General features: G+C 45.1%; 1 protein-coding gene across 1 annotated transcript; it reads left to right on the forward strand.

Moving 5' to 3' along the window:
* Positions 1-1,716: 1,716 nt before the first annotated feature.
* SLC66A3 (solute carrier family 66 member 3) lies at positions 1,717-20,564 on the forward strand. Its single transcript, XM_056563084.1, has 7 exons — positions 1,717-1,920; positions 4,868-4,950; positions 5,953-6,022; positions 8,553-8,610; positions 9,251-9,371; positions 18,507-18,548; positions 20,429-20,564. The coding sequence occupies exons 1-7, from the start codon at positions 1,772-1,774 to the stop codon at positions 20,527-20,529; spliced, it is 624 nt and encodes a 207-aa protein (XP_056419059.1). The 5' UTR covers positions 1,717-1,771; the 3' UTR covers positions 20,530-20,564.
* Positions 20,565-21,492: the final 928 nt, after the last annotated feature.

Below are 21,492 nucleotides of genomic sequence, written 5' to 3' on the forward strand. Positions count from 1 at the left end.
GCGATCTAATTGGTTGCTATGTGCAACTTTTCCTCTGCACAGGTTTTGATGAATCACCCCCCATAATGTCTGCAGGTGGAACATTTTGAGCGTTATGATTTTTAGAAGGTGAGGTGGAAAAACAAAAGATCAAGAATGAACAAACCCTGTGTCCTTAAGGGGTTAATCATGTTCTCATATAATTTTAACGTTTTAACATTTTTTGCTGGGAGCTGGAGAACCCTTACTTTATCACTTCTGAGAAGACGGCTCGGTTTTCACGTTTCCCATTTTCTGGATAGATGGCGGTGAGCTGGTTAATTTTTATTTATATATTTTGCTTTTTTTCTTGTCGTTTCTATGACATATATAGAATCACATGACTAAAAGATCTAAAAAAAAAACTTTACAGCAGCAAAACTATGTGACATCCAAAATGTGTGTCAGTCGCAAAACATTTGGCCGCCACTGTACACCAGACAAAGCCAGGTTTTTTTTTTGTATATACTTCAGGATATGACGTCTGTAATACATCACATGACAGGCGACATGGACCATACATAATGGAGACTCCTGTCAGTAATAACACTGAGGCCTTGTCTCCTGTCACAGACCCCAGCACTGCTGCAGGTTCCCTCATCATTATTGTTATACAGTGGTCCCTCAAGTTACAATATTAATTGGTTCCAGGATGACCATTGTATGTTGAAACCATTGTACGTTGAGACCAGAACTCTATGGAAACCTGGTAATTGGTTCTGAAGCACCAAAATGTCATCCGAAAATAGGAAAAAGGGAGGATTAAAGATAAATAAGTAGATAACTAATATAGATAAAGCAAATCCTTACATATAAAAGTAAGAAAGATCTGCTGGGAGCTGTAATCACTGTCTATGTCACTGTTTCCCAAAAGGGTGCCTCCAGCTGTTGCAAAACTACAACTCCCAGCATGCCCGGACAGCCTTCGGCTGTCCGGGCATGCTGGGAATTGTAGTTTTGCAAAAGCTGGAGGCACCCTCTTTGGGAAACACTGGTTTATGTAGAGGACAGGAGCTTCTTCAGGGTCCTGTACAGTACACGCAATGTCCTAAAAAAAAAAAAAAGAAAGTAAAATGGAGCCGCCCTCACCTGGTGTCCAAAGGAGCAACTAACCATGGCACATGTAAAGAGTACAGAACATGTAATACCTCCCTGTACTGTAGGGGGCGCTACCAGACACCAGTCAGTGCATACACTTCAGTAATACAGGTAAAGAGTACAGAACATGTAATACCTCCCTGTACTGTAGGGGGCGCTACCAGACATCAGTCAGTGCATACACTTCAGTAATACAGGTAAAGAGTACAGAACATGTAATACCTCCCTGTACTGTAGGGGGCGCTACCAGACACCAGTGAGTGCATACACTTCAGTAATACAGGTAAAGAGTACAGAACATGTAATACCTCCCTGTACTGTAGGGGGCGCTACCAGACACCAGTGAGTGTATGCTCTTCAGTAATACAGGGTTTTACCAGTGAATGTACCTTCTGATTGGTCTGTTCTTCCAGCCATTGACAAGTTTCGCAGATTCCATAGCATTGTATGTTGAGTCTGGTTTCAAGTTACAATGGTCCAGAAAAGACCATTGTATGTTGAAACTATTGTAAGTTGAGGCCATTGCAAGTTGAGGGATCACTGTATCAGGGAGGAGCTGCCATTTCCCTCCCCTCGGTGACATGAAGGAAGAGGAAATGAAGTCGCCTTAGTTTAAAACTCAGCAGCCTCCCCCATCAGAGCAGAGGGGAACAATATGGAGTCGCACACAGAGCTGCTGGTGTTCGCCAACTGGAGCACCCTGCTGGTGTGCATGGTGCTGAAGTTCCCCCAGATCCTGTCAGTGATGGTGGCCAAGTCTGCTGAGGGGCTGAGCCTGGGCAGCATGCTGCTGGAGCTGACTGGGTAAGATGTGCCACCTCTGATACCTGTACCCATCCTGTTAACTCTTTGTGCACCAATTAACTCTTCAAGCTGCCCGTGCTGCATCTGTTCATTCTTTATGGAGCCTGAAGAGCATCCATTAACTCTTTACGGCAGTGTTTTCCAAACAGTGTGCCTCCAGCTGTTGCAAAATGATATCTCCCAGCATACCCTAGACAGCCTTTACTGGGAGTTACAGTTTATCAACAGCTGGAGGCACACTGTTTTGAAAACACTGATTTACAGAGTCTGCGCTGCACCCTTTAACTCTTTATGCTGCCTGCAGGGAATCCATTAACTCTTTATGCAGCCTGTGCTGCACTCATTCAACTTTTAACTAGCCTAACTCTTTACGGCAGTGTTTTCCATACAGTGTGCCTCCAGCTGTTGCAAAACTACAACTCCCAGCATGCCTGGACAGCCGAAGGCTGTCCAGGCATACTGGGAGTAGTAGCTTTGCAACAGCTGGAGGCACTCGGTTTGGAAAACACTGATTTACTGAGTCTGTACTGCACCCATTAACTCTTTATGTAGCATGCAGTGCACCCATTAACTCTTTATGCAACCTGCACTGCACCCATTAACTCTTTATGCAGCATGCAGTGCATCCATTAACTCTTTATGCACCCTGCACTGCACCATTAGCTCTTTACGTAGCTTGCATTGCACCCATCCATACTTAACGGAGACTTCAGCGCACCCAGTACCTCTCTATGCAGCCACCGCTGCACCCATTAATTCTTTATGCAGCCCACACTGTGCCCATTACCCTTTATGCACCTATTAACACTCTATACAGTGTGAACTGTTCCCATCAGCTGTTCGGTCAGCCTGCCCGTGTTCTATATGTAGCTTACACCGTGTCCATTAACTTTCTACCATTTGAACATTTACATTTAACTCTACGCAGGCTGCGCTGTTACCATTGAGCGTATTCAGAGTTTATTATTTGGGTTACAACACTGGACTTTATTAGCGTTCTTATCTTTTAAGGGACTGTCCTGTGTAGTTTTGGGAATGTTTAGCCTCTAGTTCAGACATGCCCCCCAACCGGTCAGGTAAGTTTACGCCGCTTTACTTGTCATGCACCAAATTCCTCAATTCAAGGGGAAAAAAAAATTTTACATTTTTTTTTTAATTTAATCCTGGGATTGTACAGTGGAGATACAGACACTGACAGAAATGGAGATGTGCAATGCGGCCCAAAACACTTCCAGAAAATGACCCTGTCTGTGTTATATGTGTGAACCTGTTTATACACATACATAGGAGTAAACAAAACCTTCCAGCAATGCCTGTTAAGTCTTCTTGGGTGCCAGACCCTGGGGGTTATGCAAAGAATTAACCCCTTAAGGACTCAGACAATTTTATTTTTACGTTTTCGTTTTTTTCCTCCTCGCCTTCAAAAAATCATAACTCTTATATTTTCATCCACAGACTAGTATGAGGGCTTGTTTTTTGCGCGACCAGATGTCCGTTGTAAATCCATCACTCACTTTACCATAAAATGTATGACGCAACCAAAAAATACTATTTGTGTGGGGAAATTAAAAAGAAAACCGCAATTTTGCTAATTTTGGAAGGTTTCGTTTTCACGCCGTACAATTTACGGTAAAAATGACGTGTGTTCTTTATTCTTTGGGTCAATACAATTAAAATGATACCCATGATTATACACTTTACAATTACTGTTGCGCTTTAAAAAAAATCGCAAACTTTTTAACCAAATTAGTACGTTTAAAATACCCCTATTTTGAAGACCTATAACTTTTTCATTTTTCCGTATAAGCGGCGGTATGAGGGCTCATTTTTTGAGCTGTGATCTGTACTTTTTATTGATACCATATTTGCTTATATAAAACTTTTAATCCATTTTTTTATATAAAATTTTTTTATAAAATGTTATATTTATAATTATTTTTATAATAGGGGACTATTTATAGCAATGATTCGATTGCTAATACTGTTCAGTGCTATTTTTGGACATAGCACTGATCAGTGCTATCGGTCATCTTCTGCTTTGGTCTGCGGGAAGGCAGATCAGAGCAGAAGACGCCGGGAAGGCAGCGGAGCCAGGTGAGGAGACCTCCATCTGCTGTGCTGGATGATCGGATCACTGCTGCAGCGCTGCGGGCGATCCGATCATCCATTTTAGTGACCGCGATGCTGCAGCTGCCGTGATCTGTATTGATCACGGCATCTGAGGGGTTAATGGCGGACCTCCGCGGGATCGCGGATGTCCGCCATTACCGGTGGGTCTCTGGCTGCGATCAGCAGCCGGGACCTGCCGCGCATGATGCGGGCATCGCTCCGATGCTTGCGGTTATGCTTAGGACGTAAATGTACATCCTGGTGCGTTAAGTATCAGCCCACCAGGACGTACATTTACGTCCTGCGTCGTTAAAGGGGTATCCCAGGAAAAAAAAACTTGAGATATATATCTCAACTGCCTCCAGAAAGTTAAACAGATTTGTAAATTACTTCTATTTAAAAATCTTAATCCTTTCAGTACTTATGAGCTGCTGAAGTTGAGTTGTTCTTTTCTGTCTAAGTGCTCTCTGATTACACCTGTCTCGGCAACTGTCCAGAGTAGAAGCAAATCCCCATAGCAAACCTCTTCTACTCTGTGCAGTTCCTGAGACAGACAGAGGTGTCAGCAGAGAGCACTGTTGCCAGACAGAAAAGAACAACTCAACTTCAGCAGCTGATAATTATTGGAAGGATTAAGATTTTTAAATAGAAGTAATTTACAAATTTGTTTAACTTTCTGGGGCCAGTTAAGAGATATATATTAAGCCTTCACCTTTCCGGCCATGCTGGGAGTTGTAGTTTTTCAACAGCTTGAGGCACACTATTTGGAAAACATTGCTCTAATACAAAATATATAGTATACATACCCCCATATTCATACATGTTTGACTCTTTCCAGGTTTCTCGTATTTCTAAGATACCAGATGTATTATGACTACCCAATGGAAACTTATCTCGAGTATCCCATCTTAATAGCACAAGGTAAGGGAAATCCAAGGAAAGTACCAGGACACCACACAAGGTAGAAGGTAAATCTATAATCTACATATTGCATTAGGGGTAGCTGTAAGAAAAGTAGCCCCATTGCTCTCTTTCTGTTATTATAGCCACAAAGTATGGATCAAAACAGTTATCATGCTGCTTCTATATATTCCTCACTAAGTCATGCAGATTCTTTTAATGTGGTATTTATGTGTCTAGCTTCTGTACAGTATTTAGCTGACAAATCACTATATTCTGCTGCTCACTTATTCTGACATCTACTGCTCCAGAAGGGGAGTGTCCAAGGCAAGCACTGAGCCTGCCCTCACTCACCATGCATTCACTTGCTGTGTCTCTTCATCCAATCAATGCAGGCTGCTCTGTAACCCCTCCTCTCTGTTTTTAGACAGGACAGGAGTGAGCACAGATAAGTTCTAGTCCTGCCCTCACTTCCTGGACTTTGTCCCAGCCTGTGCTTCAGCTTGGACAAAGATGATGCTGCAGTTGGACAGGATTATATTTTTGATGGTATGGAGACCCCTAGTGGCCATGATTTCTATTAAAAAAAAAATATATATATATTTTTAATGATGTATTTTGGAAAGGTTAATGTTTTGCCAAGATGTACAACGTATAAAGTGTTCTCTCATGTCCGTATTATTGGCAGGTGTCAGCTACAGATAGCAGGCATTACCTACTGGGTATGATGCGGCTCCTGCTCCCAGGTGCATGTCATACTTCCTCACCCAACCCATGACGTAAATGTATGTCATGGGTCGGGAAAGGGTTAATGGAATGAGCTGACGAAAATCTAGGCCTCAGGACAAAATCATTAGTTGGCGTTCTGGTGCCTGGGGTTTGTCGAGCCCTGTCCTAGGGATGGTAAGGGTGTTTTCACATGTTGCAGAGTTGTCGCGGATTTGCTGTGTGAATATACCCTAATGTCATACGAGATCCACTGTTAGAAGTGATGTCATTCTCATACCATCTTTTCTATTTCAGATGCTGTGCTTCTACTATTTATCCTCTATTACAGTGGCAGTATACGGAACGCGTTGTCTTACTGTGGGATGTATCCTTTGTAAAGCAGACAAGGTCTAATATTAAAGGGGTACTCCGGTGAAAAACTTTTTATTTTTTATTTTTTTAAATCAACTGGTGCCAGAAAGTTAAACAGATTTGTAAATTACTTCTATTAAAAAATCTTAAAGAGTACCTGTCATCATCTAAACTTTCCCTGATCCCCCTTCCCTTCTCTAACTATGCCTATCCCTGTGTTTATTGAGGTTTAAAACGCTGTGGAAATACCTTTTTTTTTTTTTTTTTTTTTTTTTTTTTTTTTTTTTATCCCTCTTCATTAGCTCACGAACACTGTCTTTCTGAGGGGTGGAAGGAGACGGGTCCCGGCAGGCATGATGTCACATGAAGCCTGGCTGGGACTCTGCTTCTGCCAGTCTTCCTGTATGCTGCTCTCCCTCTGCAGCAGTGTTTCCCAACCAGGGCACCTCCAGCTGTTGCAAAACTACAACTCCCAGCATGCCCAGACAGCCAACAGCTGTCCAGACATGCTGGGAGTTGTAGTTTTGCAACAGCTGGAGGCACCCTGGTTGGGAAACACTGCAGTGTGCATACAGACTAAGTACAGGGTAGTGACAGCAGCCTGTCTCTCTCTCTCCTGTGTCTCTCTGCACTAAAAAGTCAATGCTGAGAACCAGGGGCGGTGGGAGCAATTACATAGGCAGTAATTAAGATGAATGTCGGGGGGGGGGGGGGGGGGGGCACAGAGCAGGGAGTGCAGTTAGATAATACAATGTATAAGATAATGTGTGGTGAGGGGCAGGGAGAACACAGAGCAGGGGGGAGGGGGAGGTGACTAGCCTCTGTTATATGAGAGGCATGTGCAGGCTTGTAGCTCACAGTACTGAACTTCCTGTGGAAGGACCAGAGCCCTTCAGCATTAGTCCTAAAAGCTGTACACTTACTATGAAAAGCATAGGAAGCTGCCTGCAGACCAGGCATAGAAGAGAGACCCCTAGTGGCCAAAAGTATAAAATGAAAAAACTGGTATAAATATTAATATTTTTTAGTGAAGATATATTACAATATCTCTTCATTAATGATTATGAACTACATATTAAAAGTTTTTGTTGATGACAGGTAATCTTTAAAGGACAACTGCAGCGGTATGACACTTATCCCCTATCCACAGGATAGGGGATAAGTGTTTGATTGCGGGGGTCCGACTGCTCGGACCCCCCGCGATCTCCCTAACGGGGCGCCGACATTAGTGCTCATTGTGAGCGCTAAGGCGCGTACCGTCGACCTAGAGGTCGACTGTGACGCCCCGTCTCCTCAGTTCTATGGGGGAGGCGGGGAGGCACGAACGCTGCCTCCCAACCTCTCCCATAGAGATGTATGGAGGAGGCGTGCCGGCTGCAACGTCATGCTGCGGCCGGCACGCCCCCTGCAGGGGACAGCCGCAGCCCCGTACAGGAGATCACAGGGGATCCCAGTGGTCAGACCCCCGCGATCAAACACTTATCCCCTATCCTGTGGATAGGGGATAAGTGTTAATCACGCTGCAGATGTCCTTTAACCCTTCCTGTACTTATTAGCTGCTGAATACTACAGCGGAAATTCTTTTCTTTTTGAAACACAGAGCTGTCTGCTGACATCATGACCACAGTGCTCTCTGCTGACATCTCTGTCCATTTTAGGAACTGTCCAGAACAGCATATGTTTGCTATGGGGATTTCCTTTTACTCTGGACAGTTCCTAAAATGGACAGAGATGTCAGCAGAGAGCACTGTGCTCGTGATGTCAGCAGACAGCTCTGTGTTTCAAACTGAAAAGAATTTCCACTGTAGTATTCAGCAGCTAATAAGTACAGGAAGGATTAAGATTTTTTAATAGAAGTAATTTACAAATCTGTTTAACTTTCTGGCACCAGTTGATTTAAAAAAAAAATAATAATAATTTCACCGTACTCCTTGAAACACCTCTAAACTAGAGATAATAAGACCGGTAGAGTAGGCCGCCATATGTATGGGCTTCAGGGATGGCCCCCTTGTCTTTTCAGGGATTATAGTGGTTGAATATAAACTCCATAGCTGTGTATTGTTGGGGATTGTGTTCTGGGTAAAGGAGAGACGGTATCTATAAAAGGTATTCAATAAAATGACTGCTGCACCCAATTTATTCCATTCATTGGTTGAGTCCTAATTTATTTAAGGGGTGCAAAGAGGAGTGGGAATAGAAGGAATAGACAATACCTGTATCATGTGACCTCATGGGTATCCCTATAATTCATACCTGATATTATCATGCCCATGTAATGACGACTTGTGCCCTGATCTCCAGAGATGGTCTACCCGGGCTCTTACTGTAGTGACTGTGCAGTGCAGTGACTTTTACACCAAAAAACCCCTAAAGAGTGGGCTAGAGGCCCTCTTATAACAACAACCAAACCCTCAAGTCCAGGCCCGAGGTGAAAAAGCTCCTGATGTGAATCCCCACCCCTTAAAAAAAAACCTCAGGAGGGTAATGGGCAGCGACTGTGCATTTTATGAAACTACAGTTTGCACCTCTTAACGGCAGATCAGGTTTTTCGGCCTCTGGAATGTATTGGTCCTTCAGAAATGGATAATAGACATAGCATTGGTGAGTATAATGCAAAACTCTAAATACACTTTAAAGGGGTACTCCACTGCCCCAGCGTTCGGAACCTTTTGTTCCGAACTCTGGGTACATGCTGCGGGGGTCGTGATGTCGCACCACGTGCCCTCAATGCAAGTCTATCGGAGAGGGCGTGGCAGCTGCTACTCCCCCTCCCATAGACTTGCATTGGGGAGGGGTGGCGCGACATCACGACCCCCGCAGCCCGCACCCAGCGTTTGGAACAAAACGTTCCAAACGCTGGGGCAGTGGAGTACCCCTTTAATAAAGGGGTTTCCCAAGCAGAGTTGAAAATCATAGGTACAGGACTGTATTTGCCATTAGATGTCCAAGGGCCTGTGCCTAGGGTGGCAACGTTCGGGGGGGGGGGGGCAGTACTTTAGTGATTTAAAAAAAAGTTTTTTGATGTAGCTGCTGCCTTGAATCCAGCACGAGCTGTAAATATGATCCTGTACAGGGGCTCAGACATTTTATAGTATTTATACTGTAAATGCCTGTGGATGGGCATAAATAAATAACAATACAAACACGTCAGTACCAGGTGCAGTGAGATGCAATACAAATCCTGAAAAACAAAGTGAGGAGGCCTATTCTAACCCTAGTACGTTCTTGTCTTCTCATACAGAATTTGTGCACTTTGATCAGCGCGTCCAGCAAGTTTCTCCAGCTGCAGCATCTATGGCGCACGCAGGACTCTGGACAAGCCAGCGCACTGACATGGGGCATGGCCATATATACCTGTGCTAGTAAGTCTCTTCTTATTGGGTAGGGGGTCGATACAAAGCACAGTATATCACCTAATAGTGCAACATGTTTGATAATGTAAAATAGAAGAGTGTAGTGAACCCTTGCGGGTGGCCCCTCACCTGTTGGCGCTGTGTAGTGAAGACACAACAGCTTATAAGGGGAGATTTATCAAAACCTGTGTAGAGGGAGATTATTTCATTTATTCAAGAGGTCTGTGGAAAATGAAAGACGCAATCTGGTTGCTATGGGCAACTGCACCACTCTACCTCTACACAGGTTTTGATAGATCTCCCCCATAGAGTTTTTCTTCGGTGTAATAAACCGTGCAGCATCTTGGAGCAAGTCTCAGAACCTCGATCCCCCGGTACAACGAGTGCAAGGAATATAATAGGAAAACTCAGGATATCCTGGCGCAAAACTGTACAAGAAAATTTAAAGGAAAACTATCACCAAGTTCACCCACATTAAACCCAATACACTGGGTGGGTGAACAGGATTCAAAGGAGGGGTCACTTAATTATTTTTGTCAACTGGCTGCCGAGATATGATTTTAACGTTCCAGGATTTCTATAATGAATAAGCGCACTGATGGTGTTTCCCCCACTGGCCGCCTCTCTCTCCCGGAGTAAAGCTCCTAAGGCCACCCCTCCGCTTTGCATATTCATTAGCTTCAACTCCACGTTGGTGGAGTCACAGTTCACGTGATCTCAGCGCTCTTTGCAGAATTACATCACACCGAAGCCCGCTCTCCTCCTCCTTAGTCCCGCCCCCTCCTACCAACGCTTGATGACTGGTTCTCTCACAGAGCGATCCCCATCTTTCTCCCTTTCACCCTCGGAGTAGAGAACTCCCCGTACGCTGTTCTGATGACATGAGAGCTGGGGAAAGAGCGGCGCATGCAATTACAAAGAGTGATCATGTGAGTTGAAGCTAATGAATATGCAAAGCGGAGGGGCGGCCTTAGGAGCTTTACTCCAGGAGAGAGAGGCGGCCAGTGGGCGGGGAGACTCCTTCAGTGCGCTTATTCATTATAGAAATTCTGGAACTTTAGAAGCATATATCTCGGCTGCCAGTTGACAAAAATAAGTAAGTGACCCCTTGTTTGAATCCTCTTCACCCACACTAACCAATTGCATTGGGTTTAGTGTGGATGAACTTGGTGACAGTTTTCCTTTAAGCTTAAGAATACATATAATTATATAAGAATACATATAATTATATAAGAATACATATAATTAAAATATAAGCTCCAAAGCCATCACATTACCTGGATATGTTCCTTGTAAATGATTGTGCCTGATATGCATGACTCCTGTGGTCTTCTCTGCCTGCTTGATATTCTTTGCCATCCTTGCCTCATAGATACTACATTTCCCAGGAATCATTGCAGCTCTTCTCTGAGAAAAGCCCCCACCCTCCTTGCTCTGAGCAGCAGAGAGATTTAGGGGGAGATTTATCATAGAATAGAGAGTTTTTTTGTTTTTTTTTCAGTGTATATTTGTGTGCAAAATTTTGCGCAAAGCATCTCCTTCCAAGTTTGATAGAATTCTTCATAGCGATGTCTACGTTCATGTTTATTGTAGAGCACTTTATCCTGTACACTTGGATTTACTAACTGGGTCCTTTTGATTTTTTACTGCACAAAAAATGCGCAAAAGCCCTTTTCTAGCGCAAATATACACCACCTCGGAGGACACATATGGGCCAGAATTATTTCAGACAATCATACTGTGTGGTGTCCATCTTAATTGTTCAAGCCAAAAACTCTATGTTGTGTAAAGTTGATTCTTAATCTTCTTAAATTCCCGAATTTCACATGGTGTCTGCAAGTGTGAAACATCCCTTTTGTCTGTGTTTATATAAACCATTTTATGGCTCAGATAAGGTCATTGGAATTCAGGTCACTTTCAGCTCAGGAGTGTGTGTGTGTGTGTGTGTGTGTGCGCGTGTGTGTGTGTGTGTATGTATATATGAATGAAAATACTTTCTCCCTATATTCTTGACAGTACTTAGATATGCATTATCTATCGTTATTATGATTATTATTAGTAGCATGTTTGTTATGTGGTCAGTATACCATTTGTAACCTATTTAGTTTAGCATGTATATAATCTGGTGGTCTGATTTCGTCCCATGAACAGAGTCTACAGTTATTTCTTATCTGATAGATTTAGAACTGTAAGAATAGACCTGAGAATCTATTCATTAGTTAAACTTGGGAGGGACCATTAATGTCAGATTCAGATTGAAGACTTGGGAAAACCCTGAGATGTCTGCTGTGTGTGTATACTAGATGTCGAAATCTAATCCAGCTAACTATATTTATTGGCCATTAGTTGGAGAGATGCCTTGACATGATATATCTATATCTTGGGTAATGGCTGGCAATTTTCAAGAAAATATTTTAGCAACTCATGGACAAGAGTGCCCTCTCTGGTCAGTGAAATAGTTACATCTGGGCGAGACAAGGGCCTAGCACATTTTTGTTCTAGAGGCATGAGTGGTTAATTTCTTATCTGATCAAGATAAGGGAGCCTTGTTTTAAACTGTAGTGGGGAGGCGAGGGGGGGGGGGGTGGTGTCATCATCCTTTGTTCCTTCTTTGGAGAGGATCCCAGATTATCTTTCTGTGACTGCTGAGTGAACAGGCTGATCCCATCAAATTTGCTTGACCCACTGGCATTTCTACTTTTTGGTAACTATAAAAGAACTTTAATATCTTTTGATTATTGTTGGCTTTTCTATAGCAGGGAGAGTTTGTACTTAAGGTAATTTATATCTTCCTACCCATAACTTGTGGAGGAATTTATAGATTTCTGTCCAGGTACAACTTTAGTGAATCTGCAGACACTGCCATCTATCTGAACAGAATAACTTTAATTGTACTTTTGATTCATATTTTCCAAAAGAAATAGTCCCAAATTATAGCATTAGTAAGGGATATTCCCCTCTGCATAGCCATCAATAATTTATATGTTATCATTTATTAAGACAAAGTTTCATTCATAATATCTCTAACCCCTTAAGGACTCAGCGTTTTTCCGTTTTTGCACTTTCATTTTTTCCTCATCACCTTCTAAAAATCATAACGCTTTCAATTTTGCACATAAAATTCCAAATGATGGCTTATTTTTTGTGCCACCAATTCTACTTTGCAGTGACATTAGTCATTTTACCAATAAATCCACGGCGAAACGGAAAAAGAAATCATTGTGCGACAAAATTGAAGAAAAAATTTCATTTTGTAACTTTTGGGGGGCTTCCGTTTCTACGCAGTGCATTTTTTTGTAAAAATAACACCTTATCTTTATTCTGTAGGTCCATACGATTAATATGCTACCCTACTTATATAGGTTTTATTTTGTCGCACTTCTGAAAAAAATCATAACTACATGCATGAAAATGTATACGTTTAAAGTTGTCATATTCTGACCCCAATAACTTTTTTATTTTTCCGCGTACAGGGCGGTATGATGGCTCATTTTTTGCACCGTGTTCTGAAGTTTTTATCGGTACCATTTTCGGACTTTTTGATCGCTCATTATTCTTTTTTTTTTTTTTTTATGATCTAAAAAGTGACCAAAAATATGCTATTTTGGACTTTGGAATTTTTTTGCACATACGCCATTGACAGTGCGCTTTAATTAATGATATATTTTTATATATCGGACATTTACGCACGCGGCGATACCACATATGTTTATTTTTATTTACACTGTTTTATTTTTTTTATGGGAAAAGGGGGGTGATTCAAACTTTTAATAGGGAATGGGTTAAATGACCTTTGTTAACTTTTTTTTTTTTTGCAGCTCCCATAGGGCCCTATAACACTGCACACACTGATCTCCTATGCTGATCCCTGCAGAGCCATAGCTCTGCATGGATCAGCGAGATAGGGGCTCGATTCTCAAGCCTGTAGCTCAGGCTTGGAGCAATCAAACCCCGATCGGACGCCGCGGACACAGGTAAGGAGACCTCCACCTGCGTCCCAGCTGATCGGAACATCGCGATTTTATCGCGATGTCCCGATCAGCCCAACTGAGCTGCCGGGAAGCGTTTAGTTTCACTTTCAGACGCGGCAGTCAACTTTGATCGCCGCATCTGAAGGGTTAACAGCGCGCGGCACAACGATCAGTAGCCCAGGGTCCCGGCTATGATTAGCAGCCGGGACCGACCCGGTGTGATGCGGGGTCACGGCGTGACCCCGTTTTAAACACCGGGAGCTGGGCTCAGGACGTACCAGTACGTCCTGAGTCCTTAAGGAGTTAAGCGTGAAAATCACTGTTGCATATCCTGGATTTAATATACTAATTTCTTATGTATACCAACTGTGTATATTCTATATACCATTTATCTATGCTGCCATCTTGTGGTCAAGTTTGAATACCGTTGTGAACTAGGGCAGTATACTCCCATCTAGTGGGCATATTTAGGTATTACTGTGACTTAGTATGGTATAATGACATCATATTGATCTGCATATTTTATCGTATTTTATATTTCTATATTTTAATTAATAAATTGTATAACTATTTTTACATATTTTATTGTGGTCTTATTTGTGCAATGATATTCCTATCTTCCAAATAATAGAGGTATTTATTGTGTCGGCCTCTGAGGATCTCACTTGTTTAAATATTTTTTTTTATTTTTTTTTAATTATCCACGGTCCTCATATTTTTTTATCTTTGAAAGATAATGTTCATATATCTTACTCACGTATAAATTATACGACAGTGTGTTCCTCTTTAGCAGGCAACTTAGAAAAGATGAGGTGATCTCTAAGGGTGCACACAATTTACCAAGACACGTGTGCATGCTTAGTAAATTGAGCATAGCAACATGGGGGGATAGACACAGCAATAAGGGGTACATATAGCTCTATTTTACACAGATTTTGACAAATTCCTCTCTTAGTGTCTAATTGGAAAAGGCTGTACACACCTCCCAGCTCTATAGGGAGAATGAGGGTGCGTTCACAAGGGGGTACTTGTCAGCGGATCCGCAGCTGCGGATCCGCTGACAAAGGCCCCTAAAGTGCTGCCCTCTTTGTGCCTGCTAATAGCGGTAATCCGCCGCTACAGCAGACACACTGCGATGTGCGAGTCGCAGTGTATCGGCCGCTCCCCCCGGCTCCCTGAGCTACACAGAGAGCGGCCGCGATGTGTGCGAGTACACTGCAGGGAAACTCGCACATCGCAGTGTGTCTGCTGGTAGCGGCGGATTGCCGCTATTAGCAGGCACAAAGAGGGCAGCACTTTAGGGGCCTTTGTCAGCGGATCCGCAGCTGCGGATGCGCTGACAAATACCCCCGTGTGAACGCACCCTGAGACTTCAGTGTAGGGCGGAAACAATGTGGTCTGTCTCTCTCAGGAGGGTGGGGGCTGCTTTCAGAGAGGAATTTTAACAGAGACAGCCTGAATGTCAGAATGATGTACACTGCTCAAAAAAATAAAGGGAGCACTAAGATAACACATCCTAGATCTAAATGAATGAACTCATCATAACAAATACTTTCGTCTTTACATAGTTGAATGTGCTGACAACAAAATCACCAAAATTATCAATGGAAATCAAGTTTATCAACCCCTGGAGGTCTGGATGTGGAGTCACACTCAAAATCACAGTGGAAAACCACACTACAGGCTGATCCAACTTTGATGTAGTTTCCTTAAAACAAGTCAAAATGAGGCTCAGTAGTGTGTGCGGCCTCCACGTGCCCGTATGACCTCCCTACAACACCTGGGCATGCTCCTGATGAGGGGGTGGATGGTCTCCTGAGGGATGTCCTCCCAGACCTGGACTAAAGCATCTGCCAACTCCTGGACAGTCTGAGGTGCAACGTGGCATTGGTGGATGGAATGAGACATGATGTCCCAGATGTGCTCAATCGGATTCAGGTCTGGGGAACGGGCGGCCAGTCCATAGCATCAATGCCTTTTGTAATGTCCAAGTACAGGACATAGTCCGGCACTACACTTAGGCCCTGTCAGGTTGAGTCCCTCAGTGACCTGGGGGCTCTCCTGCAGTGTCTCCCCTGCTGTTATTATAAGTGTCATTTATTGTCATAGGATTATAGTCAGTGCATTAATGTATAGCTAGTCTAAAGGACCTGTGAGATGTCCGAAGGACCTGTGGAGTGCCACGTTATCACATGATGTTACCCAGAGGGCACCAGCTTAACCTATGACCCGCAGCTTGACCAATGGGCTTTGGCTCAGCCCCTTTATATAAGGGGGCGGCCATTACAATTCTCTCTCTTTCTGCTGAGGACAGCAAAGCACAGACATCACAGATCCTGTGTCCAGTGTACCTGGAGGCCACAAAGCCTGCACACCAGCCACATTGTCAGTAAGTCATCTCATCTATGTCTGCTGTCTCTACTAAAGTTAAGACACTGATCAAGTCTATTCTAGTCTTCGGGGCTGAACTAAAGTCTATTACAATAACTACAAATCCCAGCAAGCTGCAGGCCCCTTTCCGTGTTACTGGCCACCTCTCTGGGATTCTGGCCTAGCTGTGAAGATAATTCAATCTGTCTTAACTCAGTAAAGCCTCAGTTAAACCATAATTGGTTGTGGACTCTCATTTCACTACCAAGTCATTGGAATAGCAGAGATACCGTTCGTGTGGTTCTGGTACCCGAAAACCACTCTGGTGTCATGAACACTAGGGGTTAACAACATCTGGCCCCACGACCTACACCGCTACACCCCAGGTCCCGCCATACACCGGTGGTCCACCACACCTTCCTCTAGCAGGAACTGCTGACACACTCCAGCCACATGAGGTCTAGCATTGTCCTGCATTAGGAAGAACCCAGGGCCAACCGCACCAGCATATGGTCTCACAAGGGGTCTGAGGATCTCATCTCAGTACCTAATGGCAGTGAGGCTACCTCTGGCAAGCACATGAAGGGCTGTGCGGCCGCCCCAAAGAAATGCCACCCTACACCACTGACCCACTGCCAAACCAGTCATGCTAATGGATGTTGCAGGCAGCAGAACGTTCTCCATGGTGTCTCGAGACTCTGTCACGTGCTCAGTGTGAACCTGCTTTCATCTGTGAAGAGCACAGGGCGCCAGTGGTGAATTTGCCAATCTTGGTGTTACTGCACGATGTTGGGCTGCAAGCACAACCCCCACCTGTGGATGTTGGGCCCTCATACCACTCTCATGGAGTCTGTTTCTGACTGAGTGGAGCTGGAGGTCATTTTGCAGGGCTCTGGCAGTGCTCCTCCTGTTCCTCCTTGCACAAAGGCAGAGGTAGCAGTCCTGCTGCTGGGTTGTTGCCCTCCTACGGCCTCCTCCACGTTTCCTTTTGTACTGGCCTGTCTCCTGGTAGCGCCTCCTTGCTCTGGACACTACGCTGACAGACACAGCAAACCTTCTGCCACAGCTCGCATTGATGTGCCATCCTGGATGAGCTGCACTACCTGAGCCACTTGTGTGGGTTGTAGACTCTGTCTCATGCTACCACTAGAGTGAAAGCACCGCCAGCATTCAAAAGTGACTAAAACATCAGCCAGGAAGCACATGAACTGAGAAGTGGTCTGTGGTCACCATCTGCAGAACCACTCCTTTATTGGGGGTGTCTTGCTAATTGCCTATAATTTCCACCTGTTGTCTGTTCCATTTGCACAACAGCATGTGAAATTGATTGTCAATCAGTGTTCTTCCTGAGTGGACAGTGTGATTTCACAGAAGTGTGATTGACTTGGAGTTACATTGTGTTGTTAAGTGTTCCCTTTAATTTTTTGAGCGGTGTATTTTCCTCACTTCCTGCATGTAAGTGTCAACTAAAAGAGGGTAAACTGCTCTATACAGCTAATGAATGATATTTAGACAATTAAATAGGTTTATGAGAGGGAAAGGATGGGCTATGGGTATAGTTTCCTGAAGTACCTTAAGTTGTGTGTTTCTTAAGAAGAAGAAGAATCCACATACATGATGCGTTTCTGGTAGGGATCGACCAATATCGTTTTTTTAGGGCCGATACCGATAATCGGTGGAGGTTAGGGCCGATAGCCGATAACTTATACCGATATTCCGGTATAAGTTATCGGCTATTTAACCCCCTGCAACACCGCTGCAGATCATTGATTTAAAGCGGGCGCTTTAAATCAATGATCTGCAGTGGCTTTTGCGGGGCCATAGACCGCCGCCGCCGCCACCACCACCCGCTTCTCTCCCCTACCTGTCAGGGTGGTCCGGGCCATCCATCCATCGTTCCTGTAGTGTCCGGGGGTGTTCCGGGTGAACTGGTCCGGGCTGTCCTTCTTCTCCAGCGGTCATCTTCTCCACTCCGGGCAGGCTCCGGCCTAGTACGCTGCATAGATGCCGCTGCGCAGTGACGCACGTGCGCAGCGACGCACCTGACGTCACGGCGTAGTGGCGTCTATGCAGTGTACTAGGCCGGAGCCTGCCCGGAGTGGAGAAGATGACCGCCGGAGAAGGACAGCCCGGACCAGTTCACTCTTCACTCGGAACGCCCCCGGACACTACAGGAACGATGGATGGCCCGGACCACCCCCATCACGGGTAAGTTTAATTTTTTTATTGACTCGGAGGGTGGGGGAGGGGCCCGACCGGTATAGCGGTATGGGCAAAAATCCATACCGGTATACCGCCCAGCATCACGGTGGGGGGTGCGACGCGGTGCAGCGGGTCGGGGGGGGTGGCGGTCGCGGTGCGGTGGGTGCGGGGCATTATCGGCTTATCGGCAAGGTAATTGCCGATACCGATAATGCCCAAAATCGTGATTATCGGCCGATAATATCGGCCATACAGATAATCGGTCGATCCCTAGTTTCTGGGTGTAAAACGTCCCCTCATAGCACATCTGAGTGTTTTATACCCAGAAACGCCTCATGTATGTGGAATATAATTATATTTTATATATATATATATATATATATATATATATAAATATAAAAAATATTATTTGGCTTATTATGAAAAAACACAAATATTACTACTCCCAGATTCTTGAGTGGTTTTGCAGCAGGATACCCAAGGTTTTTCTACCATATTCCTTGTTGTGTAGTCTACACTGTCCCCAATGTTTTCAGTATCAGAGCTGAGCTAGGATGAGACGGCAGTGTTCTCTATTCATATCTTGGTTCTTTTTTTGCAGCCAGGATATTTACAACATTGATGACCACAGGAGATATTGCAGGTAAGTTACAGAGCGGATGAATGGTCCTGTATAACGTGGCAATAATCCTAATACTTGGAATGGCTGCAGGTGGGTACACCAGATTTTGCCTGGTCTGCAGGGGAAGATATAATACTGTGTTGTCCACCATGCTGGTTTACAGCCCGATAGTTACTCCCATACTAGTCAATTGGCAGAATGTCCAAATACTACCTCATGTTTATCATGTCTACCATGTTTTCTTCTATACTACACCGCGCGGGACAGATCCCTCTATACTACACCGCGCGGGACAGATCCCTCTATACTACACCGCGCGGGACAGATCCCTCTATACTACACCGCGCGGGACAGATCCCTCTATACTACACCGCGCGGGACAGATCCCTCTATACTACACCGCGCGGGACAGATCCCTCTATACTACACCGCGCGGGACAGATCCCTCTATACTACACCGCGCGGGACAGATCCCTCTATACTACACCGCGCGGGACAGATCCCTCTATACTACACCGCGCGGGACAGATCCCTCTATACTACACCGCGCGGGACAGATCCCTCTATACTACACCGCGCGGGACAGATCCCTCTATACTACACCGCGCGGGACAGATCCCTCTATACTACACCGCGCGGGACAGATCCCTCTATACTACACCGCGCGGGACAGATCCCTCTATACTACACCGCGCGGGACAGATCCCTCTATACTACACCGCGCGGGACAGATCCCTCTATACTACACCGCGCGGGACAGATCCCTCTATACTACACCGCGCGGGACAGATCCCTCTATACTACACCGCGCGGGACAGATCCCTCTATACTACACCGCGCGGGACAGATCCCTCTATACTACACCGCGCGGGACAGATCCCTCTATACTACACCGCGCGGGACAGATCCCTCTATACTACACCGCGCGGGACAGATCCCTCTATACTACACCGCGCGGGAGAGATCCCTCTATACTACACCGCGCGGGAGAGATCCCTCTATACTACACCGCGCGGGAGAGATCCCTCTATACTACACCGCGCGGGAGAGATCCCTCTATACTACACCGCGCGGGAGAGATCCCTCTATACTACACCGCGCGGGAGAGATCCCTCTATACTACACCGCGCGGGAGAGATCCCTCTATACTACACCGCGCGGGAGAGATCCCTCTATACTACACCGCGCGGGAGAGATCCCTCTATACTACACCGCGCGGGAGAGATCCCTCTATACTACACCGCGCGGGAGAGATCCCTCTATACTACACCGCGCGGGAGAGATCCCTCTATACTACACCGCGCGGGAGAGATCCCTCTATACTACACCGCGCGGGAGAGATCCCTCTATACTACACCGCGCGGGAGAGATCCCTCTATACTACACCGCGCGGGAGAGATCCCTCTATACTACACCGCGCGGGAGAGATCCCTCTATACTACACCGCGCGGGAGAGATCCCTCTATACTACACCGCGCGGGAGAGATCCCTCTATACTACACCGCGCGGGAGAGATCCCTCTATACTACACCGCGCGGGAGAGATCCCTCTATACTACACCGCGCGGGAGAGATCCCTCTATACTACACCGCGCGGGAGAGATCCCTCTATACTACACCGCGCGGGAGAGATCCCTCTATACTACACCGCGCGGGAGAGATCCCTCTATACTACACCGCGCGGGAGAGATCCCTCTATACTACACCGCGCGGGAGAGATCCCTCTATACTACACCGCGCGGGACACATCTTCTATACTACACATAGTTAGTACAGTTAAAAAGACATACGCCCGTCCAGTTCACCCAAGGCGTTCCCCACACAGGACAGCTGACAGATCTGTAATAACTCATATCCAGTTTTTTGCTATTTATTATGTAACAAAATGTTCTCTCTTTCCAGTTCTCGTGCGGTTTATCGTGATGTTAATTCTCAACTGCTGGGTGGTGTTTGTCATTCTGAAATACAGGAAGAAACCCGATGACAAGAAGAAGGAGGACTGAGGGGTCACATATGCACTTTTAATGTATAAATAAGTTTTCTTTAAGACAAGCAGGTCCAGAACAAGCACAAAACGCACGCTGCAAACAACTAATAATCAAGTATAATGGGTATTAAAGGAGAAGCAGGATCTTCTCCAGGTCATGGGCTCTTGGGACAGATCTTACGCGTTTCAAGACATTCTAGTGGAAACTCACCATTCTGCGTTTCTTCAGTTACTCCATTGTAGTGTTTCCCAACCAGGGGGCCTTCAGCTGTTGCAAAACCTTTAGCCTGTGTGATGGTAGTGCTGGGTAGATGGTGGCAGGATTAGGACTTGCATAGTGTGAACATTTCCTTTTTGTTAAACAATGAATCCATTTGACAGAAGTCTAAAAGGGGTAAAATGGAAGATATCCCCTATTTACAGGATCAGAGATAAGTTCCTCGCTTAGCTTGTGATTGGCTGAGCTGGCAGTCACTGAAGGGTTACGGTTGGAGTGTGCCGAGGCCCAGTGAGTAGCTGGCCCCTATAGGCTTCCACACAGTTTTTTGGAAAACAACCACAGCAGTTTTTGAGCTAAAGTCAGAAGTGTATTCAAAAGTAATGGGGAATTTATAGGAAGAATTTACACGTCTCCTTCCTACTGGACCCACTTCTGACTTTTGGCAATAATAAAAAGGCCACATTCAGTCATATGACACCTGCCAAAACCTAGAATCAAACCTAGGTCTCCGTATGGTGATCCACATACAGTTTACCTAAAGGGAATCTGTCAGCTGCGATACATGCTCCAATCTGCTAACACTGTTAGGGCAAGGAGACACATGGAAGCACAGACAGGTATATAAAAAGTACCATCATGTAAAAAAAAATTTTATTTTCTACTTTCAAGAGTCATGGAGGCGTTCCCAAGAGCCTGATGTGCTGAGTGGGAACGCCTCCTCACTCCCCTTCCTTGCCCTGTTCTTGTTTGAACAGTTGG

Source organism: Hyla sarda, chromosome 3 (assembly GCF_029499605.1).
Source record: "Hyla sarda isolate aHylSar1 chromosome 3, aHylSar1.hap1, whole genome shotgun sequence".
NCBI lineage: Eukaryota > Metazoa > Chordata > Amphibia > Anura > Hylidae > Hyla > Hyla sarda.

What these genes read in the sequence shown, in the direction of transcription:
- SLC66A3 (XM_056563084.1), top strand. Translation starts at nt 1,772, where the DNA reads ATGGAGTCGCACACAGAGCTGCTGGTGTTCGCCAACTGGAGCACCCTG. An exon ending in ATGCTGCTGGAGCTGACTGG is followed by an intron (nt 1,921 to 4,867) that starts GTAAGATGTGCC and finishes GACTCTTTCCAG; the next exon opens with GTTTCTCGTATTTCTAAGAT. An exon ending in GCGTTGTCTTACTGTGGGAT is followed by an intron (nt 6,023 to 8,552) that starts GTATCCTTTGTA and finishes ACGGCAGATCAG; the next exon opens with GTTTTTCGGCCTCTGGAATG.